The sequence below is a fragment of the Aulostomus chinensis genome, chromosome 12 (genome assembly GCF_037954235.1).
Source record: "Aulostomus chinensis isolate RoL2024-O1b breed Wild chromosome 12, RoL_Achi_v1.0, whole genome shotgun sequence".
NCBI lineage: Eukaryota > Metazoa > Chordata > Actinopteri > Syngnathiformes > Aulostomidae > Aulostomus > Aulostomus chinensis.
The window spans coordinates 25,040,821-25,064,841 of record NC_141331.1 but is presented as its reverse complement, the minus strand read 5'-3'; the positions used below and the strand labels follow the sequence as shown (position 1 = coordinate 25,064,841).

The window sequence follows — 24,021 nt, the reverse complement described above, 5'->3', positions numbered from 1 at the left end:
ACCAGATGATGAGATGGCGTCCAGAATTTTCTTGTATGGTTTAACACATCCAAATCTTCAAAGAAAAAGTCCAAAAGTGAAAAAAATACTGGATGAAACAAAAACCGGGCGTCAAACCTTTAAGTTGGTTATTGTGAACGTTTCTCCGTGTTGGTCAGGAGCGGCCATGGAGGAAGTGAACAAGCACTGGGACTGGCTGGCCCACAACCTGCTGCACTCTCTGTCTGTGTTTGAGAACAAGCAGGATGTCGCCAGCTTTGTCAAAGGAAAAGTCAAGGTGTGTGAAAGGCACAAGTCCAAACCTGAAAACGATGTGCCGGGTAGATGTTGGCTGAAGGTTTTCACATTTTCAGCTGGAAGATTTCTTATTTGCACATATTAACATTAGATTTCACACAACAGAAAGGTTAACTTTTAACTGATGAGTGAAAATGATTGAAAATGATGCAAATCTGATTCGGCCTCCTTCGCTGCAGGGTCTGATAGCAGAGGAGCTTCGGGGTCGCCAGGCCGCCCAGGAGGAAGACCCAGAGAAGTTCAGGGAGGCACTGCTGAAGTTTGAACGGCATTTCGGTCTTCCGTCGTCTGAAAAACTGGTGACGTCTTACTCCTGCTGCTGCTGGAAGGGCCGGGTGCCCCGGCAGGGCTTCCTCTACCTCAGCATCAACCACATGGCCTTCTACTCATTCCTGCTGGGGAAGGAAGGTCTGTGCACCATTATTCTCATTTTATCTGAGAAATTACATGTATTTAACCTTCCGTTTCTCTCATGAGCTCCATCTTAATCCCTCCTGCGAGAGCAACCACCTTTTCAGAGCCCCTTTTAGCATCTAAATGAGACAATTTAACGTGGGAAAGGTTTTAGTGACTGTGAGAGTTGTTGACAAAAGATCTTGTAGTTCAAATTTATTAAGATGTTCCTTCCATCAGTAGCGGTGGCAGAGGCCGATCCCAGATCAGGCTGGCTGTGTTAAAGTGAATACATGGCTACTGCAGAGGGTCAGGAGACAGCAGGGCTGATGGGAAATATCAGCTTGGACAAACACTGAGGCGGAATGTGCGGGTACACGGCTTGAACATGAAGCCAGTCAGGCTTCATGTGGTCTCACACACTGTCGCTGTGATGGATAATTCAGAACCCTGAGTAGATAAATACTCTGCAGGAACATCTGCGAGGACGCAGGTGTAAGAACTCCACCAGACAGCCTGCAGATGCAGTGAATCAGCGGAAACACATTTCTTACCCTCCTCTGTCTTCCACAGTCAAGTTTGTGATCCCCTGGGCCGAGGTGACACGGTTGGAGCAGGTCTCCACCGGACTCATGACTGAGGCGATCCGGGTCAGCACCAGGCAGCGGCAGAGAGAATTCTCCATGTTCCTGAACATGGACGAGGCCTTCGGGGTTATCGGTCAGCTGGCTGACATTGCTCTCAGACGGCTGCTGGACAGCGAAGGTCTGGAGCTGGACCGGGTCCTGCAGCAGCCTACCCGCATCAGTAAGAGGTCAGCACTTGTTCCCTCACCCATACCACAGAGGACATGTGTGCGCTGTAGACTGCATAAAAGAACCTGGCAGACCTTCCTGTTCTGACCAATGAAAACAGTGCTGAGGTTCCTTAAACATGCTTTCTTTCTAATGACCAGCAGGAGGCGAGTCCAGTGGTTCCAAGTCAAAAACTGATAACATTCACTAACATCTGGCTTTTGAGAACAGATTTGATTGGTGTTCACCCCCAGTATTTGTCAGCTTTGGTTCTCCTGCACATCAAAACATTCTTGTTAGGTTAGTTGGACTCAGACTCAGTTGCCCGTAGAGGTGCTAGACTGGCGACCTGTCCGGGGTGAACCCCGCTGGGAGAGTCTCCAGCCCCTACGACCCTAACAGGATATGGGTTTGGGAGTGGATGGATGGCTCTGATCTGCACCTTGCAGCCTGCCTCCAACGCTTCCGTTTTCAAACCCGTAATAAAAGCTTGCCACCTGCACTCGAAACTGCAGAGTGTTTGCAGTGGGACAGAAGTACAAGGCCATAAAATCATCGGTAAACATTTTTCCGATGATTTTATGGCCTTGTCACTGGTGTCAAGTCTCCCTCGCTGCTGCATGATGGTCATGTATGAATTTATGGTTCCATTTAGAGAAAAAGAGTGCCACCCCCGGGGCGGTCAGTGTGTCTGTAATTTGAATTTATCTGCCATTTTCTGTATTGGCCAACATAACATTTCTTAAATCATACAATTACATAACTACTACACGAGCAGCTTATTAACTGGACTGCTTGATTAAATTGTAGCCTGTAAAACCTCACCAAGGCTACTGCGGAAAACGGCTCCCTTCAAGTGTTCTTTAGAGTTCTGGAGAACTGCAGTTCCTCCTCGCACCAGCTAGAACGTGACTGAATTCAAGGCCAATGAATACCGTCTCCTCAGGTTCATCAGCCATGGTAAAACTATCCAAATGTACTTCAGTGGTTTTTGGCCCAAAAATCAAATCCAAATCCATCTTATTATTGATTTTTCCTGCTGTGACACACACACACACACACACACACACACACACACACACACACACACACACACACACACACACACACACACACACACACACAGGAAATCATACACCACCACACAGGATAACTTGTTACTGTTGGTGTAAAAAAACCCTCTAAACAAAGACAGAAGGTCAGGTAAGCAGCAAACTCTCTGAGCAGGACGCCACAAAACATAAACCTTTTCCTCTGAGGTGAAGACCAGAAAATGCACCGTGTGTCCAGCCTGGTTTGATCTGATGCTGCTGGGATCAGCAGATGAAAGCCGATGGAGAAACAGCAGTTTGTTTCTTTACTTTAACTGTCAATAAACTCCGCCCTTCATTGTCCTCCTACGTGAGTCCCCCCCCCCCCCAGTGCAGATGTTTGCTTGTCTGGGGCCCAGCTGCACGTCCAGCCTTGCTGATTTAACAGTCCACTTGTTCTCAGTTTGCAAAACCTTTACGTGTTTTTGCCCAAAAAGAATACACCTTCACATTTTGTGAAACTTCAAATCATTCTATTCCCATTTCTTGTTCGTTCTTTTAGGTTTAAAAAGCTTTCTGCACCGCTGTTATAATTCCATTGTTGTTTACTGGAATGTGATTTATTCATTAAGCCGTTTGTCTTTAGTGTGTTTGAAGTCCACAGCTAGAGATATTTACTCTGTAAATCGCCTCGAGGGCTGCAACAAAGGATCATTTTCATCGCTGATAATTGTGCAGATTACTTTCATGAGCAACCCGTTGTTTGGAATATCAGAAAAGAAATAAGAGGAATAAGGAAGAAAAATGCTCATCACAATGTCTGTGTGTGTCTTGTGCTCATCTAACACTCTAAAACCCCTGGAGTCTGTGAGGAGACCCTGATCCGCCCCATCGTGCAGGCATGTTTCCTTTTTAGTCCATCTGAAATAATACTGAGGACATCTCCCTGCATCAGCGGGGATGAGCTCACACACTTCTTCAAAGAGAGCAGTATCCTCCTAAAACAGCAATGTTCATGAAGGCTGACAAAGGAGGAGCTTATCAGTGGCAGTGGACGGCCAGGAAGACTGGAGATGGATCCTATTTTTCCATGGGACAGATTGTGAATGAAAAATTGATCACCAGTCTTCAAAATTAACGAGATGTTCACCGATTGCGTTTCAGTTTTTCAATGTAAGCTTTCAAGAAAGACGTACGGGAAACACCGCGGAGTCGTTTATGTCGAGTTGAAAGGCAGAAGGACCCTCTCATCCAAGATGGAACAAACCCAACGCTGAGGCTTTGAATATTCACTGTTAATTAATGTTTCAGAGACCACATGTTACCCTGGACAGCCTCTATCACCCCCCCCCCCCCCCCCCCGGTGGACATGGTATTTACAGTACATTCACATTTATTTATTTGTAATTGTGAGGTAGATAAGACAAATGTAACATGTGATCTACTGTATTTCTAATAACTGTGCACAATTAACTAAGCCGATCACTTTCTCCCTTGGCTTTGTTGTGGAACGCCACTTTAAGACAACTTTTCCAGTTGGTTGCTGTGGAACTGTGTTTCGGCTTGGTGGAACCTCTGAGTTTTCTCCTGTATTTTGGTTCAAATGTCAACTTAAGGCAGAACAGTTACTCTAAACTTTTACTGAATTTGGAATATGGCATGGCGCAATGTCTAAATAGCACAAGGTATAATACCATGCAATACTTCTGATGTCATCACGCCTGAATTATTGCAAAAGCCTCTCTACCTGTTAAAAACAAAAACCTTATGATTGATTTCAGAATGTGCAGAACTCCAGGCTTCTAACCAGGAGACGTTTCTCTGCAGGATCCTGGAGGAGCAGGCATTGAGGGAGTATGTCCTGGCGCTGTTCCGCCTTCCTCGCGGTGAACGGCTCCATGAGGTGGCTTCCTGTGCTGTGTGGACCCCTCATGCCCGCTGCCATACGCACGGGACTCTCTACACTACTGACAACTACCTGTGTTTCTCCAGCCGAGAGGAGGGCCACTGCATCCTGCTCGTACCCCTTGCTGAGGTACCCGCCTGCGTCACAGCCTCACTGGTTATCTGTTGTCGGGACGTTATTAGTCCTAAGTGAGGATGTCAACAGCAGTGTTATTTGAGTGCAAGTCCCCAGTCCTCATCTAAAAGAAATAAAAGCTATGGCCCGCGGTAGAAGTTTGCATCGAAGGCTTAACCAGAATGCTTTGGAAGGCGTTTAACACTAAAGGTTCTATTTTAACCCCATAGGATGTTTTTCTCAACCTAAGCAGGTAACTTGCTGCTTAAACTTACTTAAAGTGACAGAAAACTGAAATTAAGGGAAGAAGGAAAAAAATAGCTTCATTTATGATTCCGTCACCCGTGATGAGCTGCTCGTCTGCCTCACCTGACTCCCTCAAGGGGACTTTCACTCAGACAGACTTTCTAAACTAAGAGCCTTGGATGCTAACCCTCCCAACGCCAAACTAATGGTACATTCAAGAGGTTATCATTACTTTTACAAGTACAAAATTTCCACCACGGTTTTCTCAGGCCCCCACACTTGTTAGACCGTTACTAAACTAAAACTTTCATTCTGTAAAAAAGTTATACAGGACTTAGTTACCATTCACAAGTATTTTAGTTAAAAAATGAAAAAAAGCAAAAATGATCAAAACAAAGTGAGCTGATTTACAGCTTTGACCAAATTAAATGTTTCTACAAAATTAGGCATTATAGTTTGCTAGTGCTATTTTACCAAAGTTAGCATTTTAACCAGTCAGCGCCACTATACTCAAGTTAAATTTGAACAGCTAGTGCCACTATACTAAAGTTAGATTTGAACAGCTAGTGCCACTATACTAAAGTTAGATTTGAACAGCTAGTGCCACTATACTAAAGTTAGATTTGAACAGCTAGTGCCACTATACTAAAGTTAGATTTGAACAGCTAGTGCCACTATACTAAAGTTAAATTTGAACAGCCAGTGCCACTATACTAAAGTTAGATTTGAACAGCTAGTGCCACTATACTAAAGTTAAATTTGAACAGCTAGTGCCACTATACTCAAGTTAGATTTGAACAGCTAGTGCCACTATACTAAAGTTAGATTTGAACAGCTAGTGCCACTATACTAAAGTTAGATTTGAACAGCTAGTGCCACTATACTAAAGTTAGATTTGAACAGCTAGTGCCACTATACTAAAGTTAGATTTGAACAGCTAGTGCCACTATACTAAAGTTAGATTTGAACAGCTAGTGCCACTATACTCAAGTTAGATTTGAACAGCTAGTGCCACTATACTCAAGTTAGATTTGAACAGCTAGTGCCACTATACTAAAGTTAAATTTGAACTAGCTACCACCACTTGACTAAAGTTAGCATTTTAACCAGCTAGTGCCACTTAACTAAAGTTTTCCAGCTAGTGCTAATTTCCTAAAGTTAGATTTCAACTAGCCAGTCTATCGTCCCATCTCACATGCTGTAAAACTACTTCACCATGATAATGAGCCGTGAAGCATCAAGCTGCAGACCTGCCAGAGAGGTCAGATTATTCGAATCAAACTTTTAATTGCAGCTAATGATAACTCGAATTGTATCAAAATAACGATGCAAATGGCACCAAAATATGATTTCATGGACGCTGGCTTCTTCCGTTTTTGTGTTGCAAAAAACAAAGCTAAGCTAGCTGTTGCGATCTATATCCACACGAGGATTATGATTTTATCTTGATTGTTTTTCTGAGCCTCTTTAGTTCTGTTAATTGATGAGTAGTGATGAGTTTACTGATTTCTACTTGGTGGCTTTTTTATCATTGTGGACTGTTAAGTGTGATTGAATCAGTGGATCATCTAAAAATGGCCGTCTCGCTTCCCGTTGTTACGGGATGTTGTTGGTAAAATGTATACATACATTTCACAGTGAATTCTTACAGGACGCGCATTTTGCTTTATTTGTCATTTTTATCTTAGTGTCTAGATCTGTAAAATATCAGCATATTTCAGGATGTTCATAAAAAGCTGAAAGTGAGAACTCCCTGCGTGATGAGTTGTGGTGTTGGACGACGGCACCCACCCTACATGTCGGGGCTTTGGCAAATTTTTGTCTCGTCAGCTTTGTTGTTTTAGCTGTTATTTACAGCCACGTTAGGGTTGGAGTCAAGAGCTCCTAAATCTGACTCCTTCTGCTTGTGACTTTGTTCACAATCTGAGCGATTGTGGACGGCTTTCACGTCTGTTTGCTCAACAGTCTGCGTGAACTCAGCCAGTCGCTGGTTAAAGAGTAACAAATTAACACGTTTGCACAGCGCCACATTCACACATGGAGGGGAAAGTGGCAGATGTAACACTCACACACTCACGTTTATGCTGACGTGGGTGCATTATGAAGAGTAACCTTTTGAAAATATGGAAGCAGTCGTGATCAAAGTAAGATCAGGATGTTAACGGGGGGAATTAAAGGAGCTTATTGCCTAAAATTATGCTCTGATTACACTTTTTTTTTTTACAGCATTTCCTTTTTGATCTTTGAATTCCTCATCCCAATTTGCCGGAATGAGTATTGCTGGGATTTTCTTGAACTTTCAATGCTGCAAAGATGACAAAAGCACCGGCTGTAAGTGACTTGCGTGCAAACAAGGAAGGAGAGCTCTGGTTTGAAAGGACAGCCCTGAAGCTGAGGTTGTTCTGGTATTGCAGGAGGTTCGGTTTGGACCTGGTGGCTTTGGTTGATAGTGAGGAGCAGAGCTCTTCTTGAAGACCTGCTCACACACACCAGTGAAAACATTACGTCCTTCAAGTAGCAATTCATAAAATGTTCACGGAGTTATTACACTGAAAAATAATAAGATCATTTCTTTTTAGCCGTCTGGCTCTAGTAGACAGGAGTGTGCAATTTATTTGTTGAAGTATTTCAGTTTCTTCAGGCAACTGCTTTCTGTCCAGTGTATGTTCCTTTAAAATCATGACGAGCTGTATTTTTTGGTGCAACGTCTCCTTCCTTTTCTGCTCAGGTTTTGTCGATAGAGAAAGCGGAGAGCACCAGCGTGCTTCCCAACCCCGTCATCGTGAGCATCCGCACTAAGAAGGCCTTCCAGCTGATTGAGCTGCAGGAGAGAGACGAGCTGGTCGAGTGCATGAACTCCAGACTTCGAGCACTTCAGTGGAAGCAGTCGATGTTTCGCAGCAGCAAGCACGGCAGGAGGACGATGGTACGCATGTTTGAACGCTGCTTTTTCATTTATTTATTGGTCGCCTCCACTGAAAACCCATCGTCTTCACCCTTTTTTGACCTTTGAGCTTCGCTGAAACACCAGAAGGTTCTGACGTTTATTTACTGTCGAGAGATTAGAATGCAAAGAACAGTTCTGTTCATCATGGATGAGGCTGCAGATTATTTTCAAAATCAATGACTTCTTTAGTTTGTAAAACTCATCAAAATTCCTCTTTTACACTTTTGGATTTCCAGAATGTAGCATATTAGATATTCCTAGTTACTTTCATTGAAAAGTAATGTTACTTTACAATATTACTCCTCGTGTAGACCAGTTCATTTACTCTCTTTGACATTTGTGTTACTTCCAGACAAAAATATCACCACTGAAGGATGACTAGGCATGAAAATAATGGCGGTGCATATTATTCCTTTATGGTGATTGTTCAACTTGCACTTGAACTTGTAAGATGTGCATAATCTTTTATTTATTTATTTATTTATCCTGTCTATATGTACATTTACATATATTTGTATATATTTGTATGTGTATACTAGGGCTGAAACGACTTCTCGAGTTACTGGTGTAATTCGATGGCTAAAACTCCTCGAGGCGAACGTTTAAATCTGAACTGTACTTTGTTTTGCACGTCGGGGTGGGAACTGATACTCAGAATGAAACAGCTGAATTATGGAGCATTGAGAAGCTCAAGTTTAAGTTTTGATATAATTTCACACACGGCTGCAGCATCACTGCAGTTCTTACATACACGTGCATGTAGTACACACACACACACACACACACACACACACAGATCTGTTGACTGTCTTCATGAGCAGGATGTTTTAGTCGCCCCCAAAGCCAGCGTGTTTATTTTTGCTTTCATGTATGAATGGAACTGTGATTCAGTTTCCAGAGCAGAGCTGCAGGTGGAGGAGACGTGTTGTCAGTGATGGAGTTTATTAAAGAAGTCGAAAGTCAGGTGATGGCGAATGACATCGACACCAACCAGGTGTACTTTTAAGACTAAACAGCTGCATAAGGAGGCCTGTACATTCAACAGGAGAGTCTGAGTCTCTGTCAGAAACTGTCCGACCTCCTCAGAGCAGAGCCAACAGGTGAGGGAGGAGAGGAGGGCCGACTGATCACTCATCAATCACGGATGCTGTCGTCCTCTTGGACTGATAAAAAATAAAATGCCAAAACCTGAGTGTCCACACAAATCAAGTCTGTGTGTGTGAGTGGAACACCCTGCTGTTCACAGGCTGCTGTCGCTGGTTTGACAGAAAGACAGAGGGTCGCGTCTAGAAGAGAACCACAGACCCGCGAAAGATCGTGTGAGTTTGATTGTTTGAGTAGAAACAAGCGACACAAATCTCAGGAGAGCTGTGTGAATGAAGAGTTTCCTTCTCGACAGACCAAGAAAGATGCACATCTCCGAACCTGCTGCCGCTGTTTTTGTGTGGCAGGTCCGCATAAAGATTCATCAAAAGGGAAAATAAGCGGCAGTTAATTTTCTTTTGATTGACTTATTGCTGCAGCGCTCAGTCAGATGATGTGAAGTCTGAGTTTGAGTGGCGTACCTCTGACTCGTCTGAGACACTTGGTTTTATACATCCGGGACACCACAAAGACCTTAGGAGACAGAAACACTACAACATACACACAGGGGAGATTAAATGAGCCACTGCTTAAGTATCACCTCACCTGTACAAGAAAATACAATATTTTGTGAAAAATAATACATTTGAGGATTTACATGGATGAAGCAGCTTCAGACTGGCAGTCCTCTGATGCAGTTTCTATGTTTTCGGTGAGTTTCATCGGCCTCGTGATGAAGCGCCAGGTCCAAACAGCTCCAAAACAATGATCTTTTTTTTCACATTTGCTTCAGAGTGCTCCAACACCGTACTACACCTTCTACTATGACACCGGGTACTCGGATGAGGAGGAGATAGAGGAGCAGGTTCTTCGTAACACCGTCAACAGTGAGGCTCTGATGACGGCCTTCCACCACAACCAACCAGGAGCCACCAACAACAAGGTGGAGGCATCGTGAATGAAAACCTGCTGGCGTTGCCTGAGTGCCTTGAAATGCTCATGACAGAATCTGTGTGTGCGTGTCAGACGATGGAGCCGGTGAAAGAGAGGCTGTGGGAGGATCACTTCTCCGAGTTTGGACGTGGCGTCCACATGTTCCGCACAGACAAAATCCAAAGGCTGGTTGCCATGGGGATCCCGGAATCGCTGAGGGGCGAGCTATGGATCATGTTGTCAGGTGAGAGAGAAGAAACACTTTAGTGTAGAGGAACTTATCTTCATGTCCATCCATTTTCTTCCTCTTATCCTGTTAAGGGTGGTGGTGGTGGTGGTGGTGGGGGGGGGGGTGTTGGAGCCTATCCCAGCAGCCTTCAGGCATGAGGCAGGGTTCACCCTGGACAGGTCACCAGTCCATGGCAGGGCCAACACATAGAGACAGACAACCATTGGCTCTCCCAGCCACACCTACGGTCAATTTAGAGTCTGGATTAACCTGGTCCCTCTTGATGTCTTTGGACTGTGGAGGAAGCTGGAGTACCAGAGAGAACCCAGCAGGAACAGGGAGAACATGGAGACTCACCCAGAAAGACCCCGTGCTGCAGCCGGGGCTTGAACCCGGGACCTCCTGCACCACCGTGCTGCCTGTCATGGCCTCATTTTGTAGTTATATTTGTGCTGTACTCTTTTCTGCAGCATCCTGTCATAGATGCTGTGGATACGAGTCCTAAGAATCCATGGTAACTCCCTGTGTTGGTGTTGGTTTGTGTCTGTTGGGTTTGCAGATGCTTCCTCTGAGCTGGAGTCCCACCAGGGCTACTACACCAACCTGGTGCAGAAATCAATGGGTCATAATAACTTGGCTACCGAGGAGATTGAGCGGGACCTACACCGCTCGCTGCCGGATCATCCCGCCTTCCAGAACCCCACTGGTATCGCTGCTCTCAGGCGTGTGCTGACCGCCTACGCTCATCGCAACCCCAAGATTGGATACTGCCAGGTATGAACTTTGCTAGCAATATACATGACTCATCCGGTCATGAAAAACCTGGAATAGTCATGGAATCTGAAAATGGCTGTTTCTAGACCTGGAAAAGTCTTAAAAACAAAATGAAAGCCAGAAATGTTTGAAAACTTCGCGGAAACCTGTTTCCTAAACACCTTCATGTTAGAATGTTACAAATCTCTCTCGGTTCATTCTGATTGACCTCAACGTGTTGAAGTCGTTGATTCATGTTTTTGTGTTGTTCGTCAAGCAATGCAGCTGGTCTTTATTTGAGTTAAAGACATGCTGGTGAAACTTGACATGGATTCCCGTTTATTAATCAAGTGGAAGAAAACGTAGACGTGGCCAAGCTGCCCTAAAAGGTCTTGGAAAATAATGGGAAAATGTAAAAATCTGCTCTCTGAATTTATTACCCTGAGTCATTTCTTTTTTCTGCCTGTCAGTGCAGTTGGATATCAGTGTGGGATGAAATGAGTTAACTCTCAAAGTAACGACTGATGTTCATTTGAAATGTATTGAAACCAGTCAGAGAGATGAAGTCGCCACAAAGTAGGAACTGATTGGTATGAAGCCATTTTGTCCATAAATACCACTCGGCTCATGTTTTCCATCAGTCACACAGAGTACGTTGATTTTGAATAATACCTCATTATTTTATACATTACAAACCCAATAAGCAATGACGTTCAGGTCATGGATTTTTATGACCCCCAACTGCCCGACCAGTAATGATAAACGAATGCTAATTCTGCTAAAGAAATTGCGAATTAATGAGCCAGAAAAAGTGTGAGAATGTCTGTCCTCTAGCTCACATTGTTGCAGATCATACATGAGCGATACCGATTGTAGGAATAAGAACAGCCTTCCTCTTCAGACGGGTCCGTAGAGATTTAAAAGATGACTCTTGAAGGGTAGGTTTGTATGTGAATGTAGATCAACCAGTGGGAACTGGTTTGAGGTGACTGGTTTCTGATCGCTCTTGGGTCATGTCTTGCGGTCCAGTCTATGAACATCCTGGCCTCGGTGTTACTGCTCTACGCCAAAGAGGAAGAAGCCTTCTGGCTGCTGGTGGCTGTTTGTGAGAGGATGCTGCCGGACTACTTCAACCGCAGAGTGATAGGTGAGAAGAAGACGCGCCGTGTTTAAGCCAAAGTTCAAATGTGTCATCGCATACGTGTCTTAAACGCACAAAGACAAATTAGATTCTTTTTGGTTGAATTATGGCTTGATTGCAAACATGGAGGCAGAGTTCATTCACATCCAGCTTGCGACTGTTTGGTCTGCACCAGGCTTGTTTTAGCCTCTGAATACAGGACTGCTTCCTGTGCTTTGTCACTTGCTCTGCTGATATGACATGCATGATGCATTTGGAACCATTTCCTCTTCCTTTAATGTCCCTGAAGAAAACAGCAGCTGGGATCCCGTCATTCTCCTTTTTTACAGATGGTTGTACATTCAGTTCCACAAACATGATTTGAAGAGACCGATAAAATGGTTGTTTTGGTATTGTTGACTATCATTATTATTTTGATTTTGGCAGACACACACACACACACACACACACACACACACACACACACACACACACACACACACACACACACACACACACTCATGTTCTCCATGACTCCCCCTGCAGGAGCTCAAGTGGATCAGTCGGTGTTCGAGCAGCTGATCAGGGAGCGTCTGCCTGAGCTAGCTGAACACTTCCCCGACCTCTCCACACTCTCGTCCGTCTCCCTCTCGTGGTTCCTCACCCTCTTCCTCAGCGTCCTGCCCTTCCACAGCGCCGTCTGTGTGGTTGACTGTTTTTTCTTCCATGGGATCAAAGCCATCTTCCAGCTGGGCTTAGCTGTGCTGGCAGCCAATGCTACTCAGCTGTCAGCCAGCACAGATGACGGACAGGCTCTCATGATTCTCACCAGGTACTTTAGTCATGACTGAGATGGAACCAGAGGAGGGTGTTTGATATTTCAAGGTTCATAATAACATTTATTGTGATTGAATGACAGAGAAAGAGTTTGGTGCTCGGCTTTATGCTGTGCAGAATAATAAACGTAGACTGTCGTTGGTGGAAACCCCAGGAGTAGAGCTGATATAGATCACATCACCAGGAGCTGAGGCCCACAGAGACCAACTGACCAAATGGTAGTGGATGGAGAGTGTTAGCATACCTTAGCATACATAAAGTCATCAAGTAGATCACGTTCAAGGTCTTAGCTTGTCCAGAGGTAATCCTCCTTATCCTCTCTTACAAAGTTGGCCATGAGTCGTAGCAGCAGGAGCTCTCGTCACCAACAAAAGTTTTACTTTACTGGCTGAAGATGTGATGAAGCACAACGTAGGTGCTGCACTTGTCAGGATTCTAAAATTATGACATTTGAGGGCTGCACGGTGGTGCAGTGGTTAAGCTGCTTAAAGTAGCTTTCTTTCATTAAGGACTGCTGTTAATATACCTGGCTACAATGGGTTGAGGAAAGACAGGTCTTCAGTTTGATTCCAAAATAGTGAGTGAGTCAATTTGAGAGTAGATTACCTCAGCTGGACTTGAACGACAATCTGATGACGATGACAGCAAGAGTCGGTGAGGCAACACTTGAACCCTCCAAGACAGTCACACAGGCGTCACAACTTTGAACGGCCACTGACAAATTATCCACTTTGGACTGGATGAAGGGCTGCACGGTGGAGCAGTGGTCAGCACCGTGGCCTCACAGCAAGAAGGTTCCGGGTTCGAGTCCCGGCTCGGGCGTGGGATCTTTCTGTGTGGAGTCTGCATGTTCTCCCTGTTCCTATGTGGGTTCTCTCTGGTACTCCATCTTCCTCCACAGTCCAAAGACATCAATTTGGGGACGAGGCTGATTGATACTCTAAATTGACCGTAGGTATGAATGTGAGTGTGAATGGTTGTCTGTCTCTGTATGTTGGCCCTACGATGGACTGGTGACCTGTCCAGGTTGAACCCTGCCTCTCGCCGGTAGATGCTGGGATAGGCTCCAGCCCCCCCCCCCCCGCGACCCTTACTAGTAAGGAATAAGCGGAAGACGACGATGGATGACTTTTCACTGAGGTATACCAACGCTTCCTCGACGCTTCCATTCATTGTGCTAAGCTAGTTAGCCAGCACCAGGTCTCTGTGGATGTCAGTTTTTATCCTCTCGCCTGGCTCTGGTTATGATGAACAATAAGGGCATTTCCCCCACAAAAGTTGGTTTGTTCCAGGAACAGGAACCAGGCGCTGATAGAAGTCAGACGTAATAAAGTCGAGAGGGATTTTGAGATGCCAAACCTGTGACTCCATCTCAGGCACTCCAGCTGACGTGGTTAACGTCAACCCTTGGCCCTGTTTCTGCAGTTTTCTGGAGCGGGTTGGAAGCGAGGAACTTGCTTGTCTCGGGTCCTCCCAGCCTGCCGAGGAGACCAGCAGGAGCAGCCCTGATGCTGCTGCAGTGGGACACACCAACATAACCCACCTCATTAATGAGTCCTATGAGGTGAGAGCTGCTCACATCTTTCAGGTCAGATATCTGTTCAGTCTTGGTTCAAGGGTAAAAAAGCAACACTGCATCCGTGTCATTGAAGCTGTGCGTCACGGTTAAATGATTTTAGGTATGTTCCCTTTTGTTTTTGACGTCTCCTCAGAAATTTGGCGACCTGACGGTGAGGCAGATTGAGAGGCTTCGCTGTCGACACAGAATCCAAGTACTGCAGGCCCATGAAGACACTACCAAAGAAAACGCAGTGAGTACACACTGCCAGAACTCTTCAGCTGCCTCGGGCTGAAAAACAAACAGATCGGGCTTGAAGATAGGAACTAAGCACATATCCTGCACTCAGAGCACTGCCTGTATTTTGTGTGTGTGTGTGTGCTTTCTGGCGTGCGTGTGTGTGTAGCTGCGAGTGGTGACGCCGGATGTTTCCATCTCTCCAGAGAACTTGGCTGATGTGTACGACCTCTTCAAGGTATCCTCTTCATGTTTTTCTGCTGATTTATTTCCGCTTTCTGCAACATTTTGATTCTCGTGTTACGGAAGGTTTGAAGAAATGATCGAATGTGTTTGTGGCGGTGTTGTCCTCATCCAGACGGAGCACTTCATCAGTCTGTACTGGGGGGACAGCAGCTCGGCAGCGGCAGCGGAGGCAGCAGCGTGGCGCCGTGGTGACTCCTACATGGAGAGGCAGTACCGGCTGGACCTGCCCCAGTTCAAGAGCTTGTACGGGCTTCTGGCGCCGTGGCCCGGGGACTCAAACCAGCATGCTGACACACTGGCCAACCGCACCTTCACGCTGCTTGACCAGGACCACGACAATCTGGTCACCTTCAGGGAGTTTACTGGTTGGCTGGGTAGGTGTGGGGGGGTGGAATGAGAAGTGGTGTAGCTGAGCTAAATAGCATTCATAAGATTGTCTGAATATGGCCCCACTTCTTTTTGATTTGTTTACTTCATCGATACTTGAGCTAATAAAGCGATCATGTTATGTGCATGTATGCGTGTTGACCATCCTCCACAGAGTCAGACAAGAAGGCACATTCCCTCCTTCTGTCTGGATTAAGGAGCTGAGACTACTCCTGAGTTAGCTTAGCACAACAAATGGAAGTGCGTAGGCAGATTAGCAAAAAGGACCTTGCTTAATTAGTGTAATTAGGGTTCACATAACAATCATTCATTCCAAGAGAGCTATAAAAGGATTTCTGGAACGAGCTCCGACTCATAGTTGGGCCTCCTGTCCTGATCAAACAGCTGGGTGGAGGGACTTCCTGCAGCACCTCAAAGGCTTCGTTGTCACTTCAAATTCGGTTGCTTATGGCTAGCAGAGCAACTGTTAATGCTAATCATGGCCGACTTTGTCAGAGAGGATGACTTTCTCTTTGCCAACCTTTGACTAACACTTATCGTCCACTACCATTCATTTTGCTAAGCTAACTAGCAGTCAGCAGGTCCCTGGATCTCAGCTTCCACATGTTCCCATGTCACGTCTGTATCCCCAAGCTTCAAGTTGTGTGGTGCTTTTGAGATGTAGTCATCAGGCGACATCTTGTGTGTGTTCACGTTCTACGTTCTAGACACGTTCTACTGTGAGGAGCTGAACGAGAAGATAAGGCTGCTTTATCGTCTGCACATCCCTCCAGGTGAGTCCTCCTTGGGGCATGGAGAGAGACCTTTCCAGCGCTCTGTCTTCTCTTCAACTCTTTGTTTGTCCCTGCAGCTCTGATAGAAAGCGAGGATGACCCGTCTCTGATGAAGAGCCCCCTGGTGTCCACCACCAGACCCCTCTATGTCAATCTGCCCTCAGGTTGGTCCAAACACTCAAGATGTCAGACGCTTAGCTGAATGCCATAGTGGCATATTTGGGATTTTTTGCCGTAGGTTTTATGAAGTATTCATTTATCCCTCTGCAGATGTGGGTCAGTGCGTCTCCTGTGCAGAGTCGACAGCAGCAGCAACTCTGGAGCTCTACTAAAGACGGAAACAGCAGAAACTAACACGATTAATCCTCCAAAAAAACACAAGAATACGTGTTTACATGTCTGCTCCTCTGCCTTGCTTGTGCCATCAGACGCACAGATGGCTTTTTTTAAGGCAGGCGTGTATTTGGCAGATAAAACCCATTCTCTATGCTGCTCCTGTCTGAGTATCAGACCTGCCGCTGCCCTCTGCACAGAAGACGCGCTGACACCCAGGTACAGAAGGTGAAACCCCCCCAAGGCTTTGACCGCTTCAAACGACCCCACACTTTCCCAAAACGTGACGACGGACAAACACAAGAAATGTGTTTGGCTGATTTGATCTGAATGTAAGACATTGTTGTGTCTAGTGGAGGAAAATCACTCTGGAGTAGGGGTGGCAGAGGAAGTGATGGATTACCAGGAGCAGCTGAAGCAGATGCTGCAGGATCTGGTCAAAGAGAAGGAGAAGGGTGTGGAGAAACCCCTGCCGCTCATGAACCAGGTGCTGACCACACGCAGCAAACACGTCAGGCCATCAACACATCGTGACCTCGCCCACACAACTTTAGCTTCAACAACTTTAGCTTCAACCTGGAGTTGTGTTTCTGTTCAGCTGATGAGTGTTGGTCCAGGGAGGAGTGCTGAGGCAGTCCTTCAACCTGGAAATGAATGAGCAGTGTTAAACACTGCCTCCTTCATCTCTAAGTCACTGGGGTTTCCTGAATATGATTGGTCAGTTTGAATGGGTTTAATAACTCATTATAATATTTTGTGAAAGCATAAAATACATCAGTAAATAGCAGGCGTGAGCTGGGCTGGCCTACAAAACACCTGATGAAAAAAGAAAAACCCAGCAGAAGAACAGGAAGACCTTAACATTGCATGCTTTCAGCACCAGTCTGTTAGAAGCTGGTGATTTGTGCTAATTAGTTACAGTCTTTGAAGTCTGAACAGTTCATATTTCACATTCCAACAAAAAGTGATGAAATGATCCAATAAAGTCCTCTGGTCTTTGCTCCACAGAGAGAGTTCATCCAGTTCTGTAAGACCCTCTACAGCATGTTCCACGGCGAGCCAGATGAGAATGACCTCTTCCAGGCTATCGCTACGGTAACCAGTCTTGTCCTGCAGATCGGTGAGGCTGGCCACCGCGGGCAGCGCTCGGGGTCAGGGGCTTCCAGCCAAGATGAGGAGAAAGGAGCAGAGCCCAGTCAGGCGAACGCTGGAGACCAGCAGTCCTCCAGTGCTGGTGACAGGAGAGCGGAGAGCGAGTGGACGATCAGCTACGCTCAGATCCTGGCGTCGCTGCTGACTGAGCAGGTGCTGGTGAACTTCTTCGAGAAGCCAGGGGACCTGGCGGCGAAAATAGCGACGGCCAAGGAGAAGCAGTACCACCAGCGGGCGGGTTTGCTGACGCTGCAGCAAGGGACCAGCTGACTGAACTCTGACTTTTGTGAAATTAAACGGCCACGACAGCGTTGGACAGAACCCAAGAGCTTCAGTAGCTAAACTGCTTTAAGTAGCCACGAGGCGAACGAGCCTCACGAGCCTCACGAGCCTCACGAGAGCTGTGAAACTTCCTCCAGAGCACTGTTGGAATGACAACCGCACACGTCACCGTCCAGCCCGGGACCGCCTGAGCGACAGTGGCCTGCGACTGACAAATAGAAGTGCTGTCTGAAGACTCCCTTCCTACTAACAGTTTGAGCCAAAAAGAGTTTTGAAGCACCAAACCAGTGCAGACATGTTCTTTTTCATGTTGTTTACCTTGTAGTTGACGCCGTTTGTGGCCAAACAATTCTTACAAGCAAAATGCAGCATTAAAGATGCATCTAACAAACACTGACAGTTTTTACAGGTTTTTTTTTTTAAACTTCTGTGTTTTCGCACCTTAATATTTGAAGACCCTCTCCAAAGGAGTAGAAAGCAGTGACCACAAAAAAAAAACAACCAAAAAAAAATGCTGGAAATATCCTTTAAATAAAATACGTTGCCTAGAAGCGTTTCCTCTTTTCTCCTCCATTTCATTTCATGGTCCTGTACATTTATTCGTCCCCAACCTTTCTGGAGCCACGACAGTTTGGAGCTGGACTACAAAAACCTCGTTCCAGCTGGAGGAAACCTGTTTGGTTGAAACAATGTTTCACGACTTTCCCCTACATATCGAATACTTTGTTCTCGTAGGTCACAAAGTATTCTTTTTGAAAATGAGCTGCGTGTTCACCGCTGCAGCTGGACAGAGGCGGCATGAGGCAAACTAATGTCCTTGTTCTCGATATATAAAATAGTCACGAGGTGAAAAGTGGTTTGTGAAGAGGAGACCGGGACAAGAAAGCCCGATGGTAAAAGCAGAGATTTGGTCGACATCTCAGTCACAAACTGCCAGGAAGCTGAAACCCCTTCGTTTTGATTGTACATGAAAAGGGAAAATATTCTGAACAGAGATCGGATTTCTGAACGTTTGCTTCAGCCAATTAGTCTCAAATGCATTGTACGTTATAATAAAATGATATTTTATTTCCTGGGCCTTTAATAACTTATTCAAAGCATGAAAATCCCAAAACTTAAGAACAGATTTCCTCAGGTGATGTAATTGAAATTGAAATTTAAAAAAAAAAATCAAGATGCAGAGATAAATCACTTCTATAAAGACCGATGACTCAAGAGACTCATCATCTTGGAGTTGAACAGTTGGAATTTGGAGAAGGTTGGCTAGACTGGATCTGTTCCGAGCCACTCCTAAAAGATGCCGGCACAGCAGCCACAACCTGGTCTGCCGCACCCTTTAGTTTCACCAAACGGTCACTGTAGAGTTTAGAAGCTGGAGAGATTTAAGGAATTCCCTAATCCAAACTTCTTTACAGGTTATAAAATGAAGCGATTCTCCTCAGTGTCAAGAGCTTTGTAGAAGTCAACAAAAACCATCAATCTGAGTGATCCACAGCGTCCAATCCCACTTTTTCACTTTTACTGTTATTTGTCTCTTTGCGGTGAAACCTGGCTGTTCCTTCAACAACTGAGTGCAAGTTTCAGTTTTCAGCCAGCAGAAGTTTGCGTGTCACCGTTGACGAGCAAACAGTTTGGATTGGGTTTCAGACGGTGGAGAGCTGACCCTTGACCCTTGACCCTGGAGTGGTTGGGAGATGTTCTCTGTCCGTGCGTTCTACAGATACTTCATGTCAAAAGGTCAGCGAGTAAAAGTTTGGCAGGTTCTGCTGTCAGTCCATCAGAACCTGCCTTCATTAGCTCTCCAGGTTTGTCACAAGACTCTGTAACTTTGAAAGAATTCAAAGAAGAGTAAGCCGGTACGTGGCAGAACGTACGCCTGTAGAAGTTTCTGTAAAAGTTCTAGCAGTAACTGGAAATTTCATGGAAGCGCCACGTTCTAATACGCGACATGAAAATCCTTCTCCTCCTTCAAGTCGTGACTCCTGAAGCTACGCTAACCTCTCCTGCTCCTCTGGACTTTATGACCGACACATTTATTTATTTATTTTGTTGAGAATTCGCCATGCTTCAAATTTCAAGAGTTCACGATGAACTGCAAACTTATCTCCCTCTCAAGCTTTTGGATCAAAATTGTGAGACCAGACCAGCGATCCTTGTCTCCACATCGTCACGTAACGCTAGACTGCTGAGTTTGCCGTGTCGTGCCTGAGCGCGGGTGGTTCATCTCCAGATGTACCCGTGAACTGAACTGTCACAAGGATGTTTTGCTCTCCGTGCATGTGACCAGGTGGTCATTTATCCCCCTGCTCCTCAGAGGCGGTGTTAGAGGAGGAACTATTTTGACTCGTGTTCAAGTGAGCTTCTCACTTTCTGTCCTTGTCTTGTATCTCTGATCATTAGTCGTCGTTGGGGAGATTAAATCGTTGTGTAAGGGTATCACGCCCGAAACTGGGACTTAGCGAATTACACGCAACATACTTCATTCACCGCAGAGCACCGCAAGGTTATTATCGTAAACGAAAATGAACGAAATAACGAAAACTAGAATTGAAAAAACATTGTCGTTAACTGAAATAGATAAAAACTATAATTAAAAGCAAAAAACGATAACTAACTGATGCTATTTTGTGTGTTCACACAATTAACTAAAACGTACTGAAATTAAAGATAAAATTCCCTTCGTTCTCGTCTTTGCCAATTTCGGGTTGGTATGAAATCGATTTATTTTCGCTCGAGCGATTTTACACGAGCTGGCGGCGCCATACGGCACCTCACGGCCCGCCACTTCTCGTTTAGAGTCGGCTTCTCATTGCCACTCCGCCACTTTACCTGGAAAAATGGCGACAAAATGTGGGCGAAAGCGGCAAAGCCCTATATGGGATTTTTTCCAATATGACAGCGAGAAAGACAAAAGCAAGTGCACTGTCTTGGAAACAGGTGATAAAATATGTGGAATACTTCTTGAGGGAAAAAACCCCACGAATCTGAAGGTCCATTTGAGAAGCGCGCACAAGAAAGCTAATTGTGAGTACCTTGATAAAATGGCCTCAATGAGTAGCTGCACTGAAAGAGAAGCAACATCGCGGCCAAGTAGCACCGGGAAGGAGGAGACAACCATCATGGACTGCTTTCACCGACGACCAAGTAGCTGCTGGTTAGTTAACACGCATGAACACTACAAGCTGGAAGATGCACTCGTAAATATGTTTATTGAGACTGCTATGTCAACAAGGCTGTGTGACTCGATTGCCTTCAAAAAGTTTTGCTTTTCACTCGAGCCAAAGTTCAAATCACCCGGTGCTGCACGTGTGAATATCCTAACTGGAGCTAAGATGGAAAAGGCGAAGCACAAATTGAAAGGGATCATAATGGACGCCAGGAGGCTGACCCTCTGTGTGGATGGTTGGAGCAAGAGAGGATTAACAGCATCTTACAAAGAATACATTCTTTAAAATGGTATCTTTTGTTGGGTTTTATTGCACAATACTTAGTCTGATCTTTTTTTAATCCTGCACCTGACAAATAACCCAAAGTATGAAAAAACTAAAACTACTACTAAAACTAATAAAAACTAAACCAAAACTAACCATTTAGAAAAAAAACGAAAACTAACAAAAACTAACAAACTCGCTCTATGAACTAATTAAAACTAACTAAATTAGAGAAAAAAAATTAAAAACTAAATAAAACTAAACTATAATGAAAAATCCAAAACTATTATTATAACCTTGGAGCACCGGCACGTCTCCACCGGACCTGCCTGCATATCTCTCAAGAAATTTGAATAGCATAAAAGGCCTTGGACATTATTGGATTTTTGAAACGCAGATATTGCTGTTTACATCAAATATTGCTGTTTATATCAAATATTGCTGTTTATTTTCAATATCGGCCGGGTTTGTGAAATGAGAACAATTCAGATTGCCGAGGAAGGAAAGGAACTGTCAGAAAAGATGTCAGAATGAGGAGGAGGAGGCAGAGCGGTGCAGGAGCTTGGTGTGCTTTATTAGATACGGTTAAAGGTAGAGAACATCCCCTCACCTCAAGACTGATTAGATAATCTGCAGAAACAAAACACACACTGTAGTAGTGGCTAGCCATCGGTAAAGGAGGGAATACCGCGGCTTGTCTCGTACGGCTCTCTTTAAGAGCGGTTCGATCGTGGAGGAGGTAGATGGAGCTGACTCCCTCTGGCTTCCATTAGTCAAATCATTCCGTGATCATTTGTCTTTGTGAATTTCCATTCAAGGCAAAACTGGGACTGTTTAAGCCTTTTGATCTCAGGAGAAAATACCCACTTGACACCACTCTGACAATAAAGGTTTTCTATATATTAAATATCTTTAAGATTTACAAAATAATGGGCCAGGACGTGTGTGAGTGAGTCTTCTCTGTTCGAGCAGTTTAAACAACTGAAAGAGTCTGTCAGAGATTATGGGGCCAGTATGGAAAAGTACGTCATGTCTCTCAGAGGTCACATCCACAGGCCACAGCAGCAGCGGATGAATGGCAACACACCTGCCAGCTACAAAACAATCATAAATACACTTAGAGCTACTAGAAACAGAAAGCTACACATTGCACGAAGCCGAGGACCACGCCGATGGCCCTGTGGGTGTGTCTCGCCCACCTCCACAGGCACGATGGGCGGGCTTTGTCTTTAAACTGCTTCAACATAGTTGGCAGGCAGCATGCCAGTCTTGCCGGTACGCTGCACGGTGCCGTACATCCAGCCCTCGTCGATGGACTGCACATTCACGATGACGTCGCCGTCCTTGAAGGACACCTCGTCATTGTCGGTGGCAGCGTAGTCATACATGGCACGCACAGTTTTCTGCAAAGAGTCAACGGAGGGGAAGTCAGGAGGTACAAGTTCCTTCATGACCAAGGACACTGTAATAAGTCTGACTATCACATAGTTCGTCCTGCTGATGCTGATATTTAGGATAAACTGACCCTTTCATGGACTTCACAGTGATTATTTACTGCAGACTGTAGTATCAGTACATACACAAAGGCATCCTTGTATGTGCGTGACTAAAAAGACTGTCCAAGACCAACATCACTGCAAGTATTGTAGTACTACATAGTAGCTTCACTCTGCTCCAAAAGTATATTTTAAAGCTGTAATGAGACTTTTTTCTTTCATACTTCAAGTGTACCTTGCTGATAATACAAAGATAAAATCTGAATGAATTTTGCAGGTCATAGTTCAGTTCAAAGTACTGCTACTTTTTGATGTATAATGAATGACAGTAAGGAGCCTGAATGATCAGTGACTCAGCTGTTCCTCTGGACTCAGCTTTTACATTGTAAAGAAAGTAATGTGTGTGTGTGTGTGTGTGTGTGTGTGTGTGTGTGTGTGTGTGTCCTACTAACCCCTGTGGTGGAGGGATGTGAGGGGATGGAGGACACCGTGGTCTGCTGGGTGGCCACTGAGGATGACCTCTGCTGCAGCTCCACAGTTTTGGCGTGCTGGTAACCTGCACGTCAGAGACAAGACAACAGACCAGTGATGTCACTGATGCGTAGCTGCTTCCCACCCGCTCGTTCGTTTACTTTATGGTAGAGATTCAGGATGATTACCAATAGAAGAGGCCCCGAATCCATTGCTGTAGAGAGACACGTGGTGGTCCACATCCTGGGATAACTCGGACTTCTCGTCAGCCATGCCGCTCAAGGCGCTGGTGGAGCGGGAGTGCTCCTTGCTGCGGCGCTGAGCTTGCACTGTCAGAGCAATGGCCAATGACAACGTTAAGATAAAAACAGTCCATTTATCAGACTGGATACTCAAATCTGCTTAAAGTATTGATTGACGATGACGAAGTGTTGACATGAGACGTGCTGGTCAGCTGGTGACTGGGCCATCGTCGTCCCTGAGCCTGCACTCACCTGACATCATGTGCAGACTCCTGGACTGGATGTTGTCCTCAGCAGGGTCGTAGTCAAACACCGATCCAGGGTTTGTGCGCCACACACGCAGGTCTGTGGGCACGAGGTCAACGCAAAAGAGACCGTTAATCTGTCTACTTGGTTAAACAGACACAGGCAGCATCAGACTAAAGACAGTGACAGTGTGTGTGTGTGTGTGTGTGTGTGTGTGTGTGAGACAGCACCAGTGGTGGTTTCCTGGTCATGCTCAATGGTGCGTCTCCTCTCCATCTCCACCACGCGCCTCTGGATGCCACGGTAGCTGATGTCACTGAAATCCTGCATGTTCTTCTTCACGCGTTCCGTCACAGGGTCAGAGGTAGTGACAGTGAAGCTGCCTTTGCTCTTCTCAAAGTCTGCATGGTATCTGACCTGTAGGAAACATTTCACATGCACGTGGACGATCAGCGGCACTGCAACAAGCCACAGTGCCTCCTTT

At 45.4% G+C, this 24,021-nt stretch overlaps 2 protein-coding genes across 3 annotated transcripts in view; one reads left to right on the top strand and one right to left on the bottom strand.

Moving 5' to 3' along the window:
* Nucleotides 1-18,202, top strand: part of tbc1d8 (TBC1 domain family member 8) — a 29,028-nt gene extending 10,826 nt beyond the window's left edge. The window contains exons 3-20 of one of the 2 annotated variants that reach the window (XM_086220882.1): nt 159-277; nt 477-705; nt 1,264-1,504; nt 4,343-4,550; nt 7,510-7,707; nt 9,605-9,754; nt 9,838-9,988; nt 10,533-10,747; nt 11,756-11,873; nt 12,393-12,678; nt 14,109-14,247; nt 14,396-14,494; nt 14,648-14,716; nt 14,837-15,098; nt 15,819-15,884; nt 15,962-16,048; nt 16,571-16,704; nt 17,226-18,202. In XM_086220882.1, coding sequence (XP_086077008.1) covers nt 159-277; nt 477-705; nt 1,264-1,504; nt 4,343-4,550; nt 7,510-7,707; nt 9,605-9,754; nt 9,838-9,988; nt 10,533-10,747; nt 11,756-11,873; nt 12,393-12,678; nt 14,109-14,247; nt 14,396-14,494; nt 14,648-14,716; nt 14,837-15,098; nt 15,819-15,884; nt 15,962-16,048; nt 16,571-16,704; nt 17,226-17,639 — 3,185 coding nt within the window. In that variant the 3' untranslated portion in view covers nt 17,640-18,202. The remainder of the gene's footprint in view (nt 1-158; nt 278-476; nt 706-1,263; nt 1,505-4,342; nt 4,551-7,509; nt 7,708-9,604; nt 9,755-9,837; nt 9,989-10,532; nt 10,748-11,755; nt 11,874-12,392; nt 12,679-14,108; nt 14,248-14,395; nt 14,495-14,647; nt 14,717-14,836; nt 15,099-15,818; nt 15,885-15,961; nt 16,049-16,570; nt 16,705-17,225) is intronic. The other variant, XM_086220883.1, reaches the window with a different exon arrangement.
* A 3,302-nt stretch (nt 18,203-21,504) lies between these two features.
* neb (nebulin) overlaps nt 21,505-24,021 on the bottom strand; it is a 65,293-nt gene continuing 62,776 nt past the window's right edge. The window contains exons 134-138 of the mRNA XM_086219436.1: nt 23,768-23,954; nt 23,544-23,636; nt 23,238-23,378; nt 23,031-23,134; nt 21,505-22,485 (exon numbers count right to left, since the gene is read on the bottom strand). Of these exons, the coding sequence (XP_086075562.1) occupies nt 22,312-22,485; nt 23,031-23,134; nt 23,238-23,378; nt 23,544-23,636; nt 23,768-23,954 (699 nt within the window). The 3' untranslated portion in view covers nt 21,505-22,311. The remainder of the gene's footprint in view (nt 22,486-23,030; nt 23,135-23,237; nt 23,379-23,543; nt 23,637-23,767; nt 23,955-24,021) is intronic.